At 48.2% G+C, this 2,729-nt stretch overlaps 1 protein-coding gene across 1 annotated transcript; it reads left to right on the forward strand.

Annotated features, from left to right (window-relative positions):
* The first annotated feature begins 425 nt into the window (after nt 1–425).
* LOC149347350 (uncharacterized) lies at nt 426–2,051 on the forward strand. Its single transcript, XM_089587012.1, has one exon. The coding sequence runs from the start codon at nt 453–455 to the stop codon at nt 2,049–2,051; it is 1,599 nt and encodes a 532-aa protein (XP_089443138.1). The 5' UTR covers nt 426–452.
* Nucleotides 2,052–2,729: the final 678 nt, after the last annotated feature.

Below are 2,729 nucleotides of genomic sequence, written 5' to 3' on the forward strand. Positions count from 1 at the left end.
CCAAGGACGGCAGACGGCAACCACCCGGCCAGCAGAATTATTGAATCCTATTGAAACACGGTTAATACCCTTCCAGCAGATCAGCATGGACCTCCTTGGCGCTTTTCCGAAGTCTTTATAAGGTAACAAGTGGATCATCGTGGCGACTGACTACCTGACCCACTACGCTGACCCTGTCGAATGGCACAGCGTTAGTAGTCGCAAAATTTTCCCTGGAGTTCAATCTCCTTTTACACAGCGCCCCCAAATCACTCCTCAGGGACAGGGAAACAACGCTTATGGAAGACCTTACCCCAACCGTACTGCACTACAGCTACAGTGCTACATGAGCTACCGGAGGGAAACCGTGTACCATCCGCGGACAAACGGCCGTTTGGAGCGCTTGAACAAGGCCATCGCAGACATCGCACACATCGCAGTTTAGTTGGCACGGAAGCAGCATTTGGAACACCATGGCTCATGCAGCGCATCTTTACCCTTCGCAGACGATCTTCGCGTTCTTGGTACTGCTGTGTCCGCCCCCGGCATACTCGGCGGATGACATTTCCACACCGCTGCTACAATCAAGCGATGACGCATTCTACCAGCAGCCCTTCAACTATCTTCACCTGGATCCACAACAGTTAATGCGCCCGGCTTTCTACGTACCTTCATCGTCGACTCTGACGTCACATCGCAGTGGCAATTTAAGCGGCTGTCTGAGCGACAGTCCGTTTAGTTGGCACGGAAGCAGCATTTGGAACACCATGGCTCATGCAGCGCATCTTTACCCTTCGCAGACGATCTTCGCGTTCTTGGTACTGCTGTGTCCGCCCCCGGCATACTCGGCGGATGACATTTCCACACCGCTGCTACAATCAAGCGATGACGCATTCTACCAGCAGCCCTTCAACTATCTTCACCTGGATCCACTACAGTTAATGCGCCCGGCTTTCTACGTACCTTCATCGTCGACTCTGACGTCACATCGCAGTGGCAATTTAAGCGGCTGTCTGAGCGACAGTCCGTTTAGTTGGCACGGAAGCAGCATTTGGAACACCATGGCTCATGCAGCGCATCTTTACCCTTCGCAGGTGTGTAAAAACGTTTCGCTTTATGCTAAGAAAAGTAACGACCCGTTCTTGCTATTGCTTCCGTGCCAACAAGTGCTTTGTGAAATTGTCTGCGATTGTTTCTCAATGGCGATGCTCATACTGCGCTCCGGTGATGTAGAGACTAATCCGGGGCCCGCCACGCGTAATACTGAAGCATTACTTGAACTGCAACATTTGCCCGCCAATCCTTCGGAGCAGATGGAAGTTCTTTTTCGGCTATTAAAGGACCTCCAGGCACGATCTGTAGAATCCGCTAAGGGCCAGGCCGAGTTGGTTAGCGACGTTAAGGCAATTAAGGTTGGTCAAAAGAACATCGAGACCAAAATTGAGGCAATCCAGACAAGGTTAGACAATCTTGAAGAAAAAACAAAGGTATTAGACCGTCTCGATGATGACATTGCTGGAATTCAAGTGTCAGCACAAGTCCAGACAAATCGGCTCGACTCTTTAAAACTGCGTGTTGACGAACTTGAGGATAGATCTCGACGCAATAATTTAATTTTTCATGGAATCCCTGATTCTCGCGAATCATGGGAACAGTCAGAGTCGAACGTAAGGGCAGCACTAGCCGAAGCAATCGACAGCCTACCCGACACAGCAATAGAACGCGCCCATCGCATAGGTCGCTACACGCCCGACAAGTGTCGCCCAATTGTTGTCAAGTTCGCCAGCACGAAAACAAAAGACAAAGTACTTTCCGCGCGAGCAAAGCTAAAAGAAAATGATGTCTCTATTTCCGAAGATTTTTCGCCCGCCACACGCCATGCCCGAAAAAAACTCATTGAGTACGCTAAAAGCCAGCCCCAACCATGTACTTTCCAGTTAAGATACACTAAACTAATCATGAATAAAAAACAGTTCGTCTATGACCCGGCAACAGACACCATCAGCGAAAATGCCGCGTACGAACCACGAGATAGCGGCGAGCATGTTGTTTGTGAACACGTCCCAAGTTAGGAAAGCGCGAGGGGAAGTGGACAAGACGCGTCCCACGTATCAGTTTTTTTTACTAATATTCGTAGCATCATGAATAAACGCGCTTCCTGAACTTCTGTCTTAGATACTTGCAATACCGATATTTTAGTGCTTACAGAAACGTGGCTGCATTCACAGGTTCAAGATCACGAACTTTTTCAGACCGCTCATCGTTTTTCACTCTATCGTTGTGACCGAACAATGCGACAGGGAGGCGGCGTGCTCTTAGCCATTTCGAAAGATCTTGCATCCCAGTGTATTCATGTATCTACTGACTTAGAAATGGTTTGGGCCATCGTTGAACTAACCACCAGAAGATAATCATTGGTGTTTGTTACCGCCCCCCAAACCATTCATCTAACTTCGTGAATGAGGTACATGATATCATTAACATCGTTACATGCCGTTATCCCACGTTACCTTTATTTCTGCTTGGCGATTTTAACCTACCAAATATAGTATGGAACACTGGATCTCCAACCTTACAGCCTTTTTCTTCATTAGCCAATGAGTTCTTAGAAATGTGCTCTGTTTTTTCGTTTTCACAACTTGTTACGCAGCCTACAAGAATTATGGAATCTGTCGCAAACACACTGGACCTTGTATTAACAGCGCAACCTGATCTTGTTTCCGACATCACGTACTTACCCGGCTTGAGCG

The sequence above is a fragment of the Amblyomma mixtum genome, chromosome 4, assembly GCF_055824585.1.
Source record: "Amblyomma mixtum isolate Tamu chromosome 4, ASM5582458v1, whole genome shotgun sequence".
Classification (NCBI taxonomy): Eukaryota; Metazoa; Arthropoda; class Arachnida; order Ixodida; family Ixodidae; genus Amblyomma; species Amblyomma mixtum.

Bases quoted from the DNA above. Each gene is read 5' to 3' on its own strand.
- LOC149347350 (XM_089587012.1), top strand. From the start codon at position 453: ATGGCTCATGCAGCGCATCTTTACCCTTCGCAGACGATCTTCGCGTTC.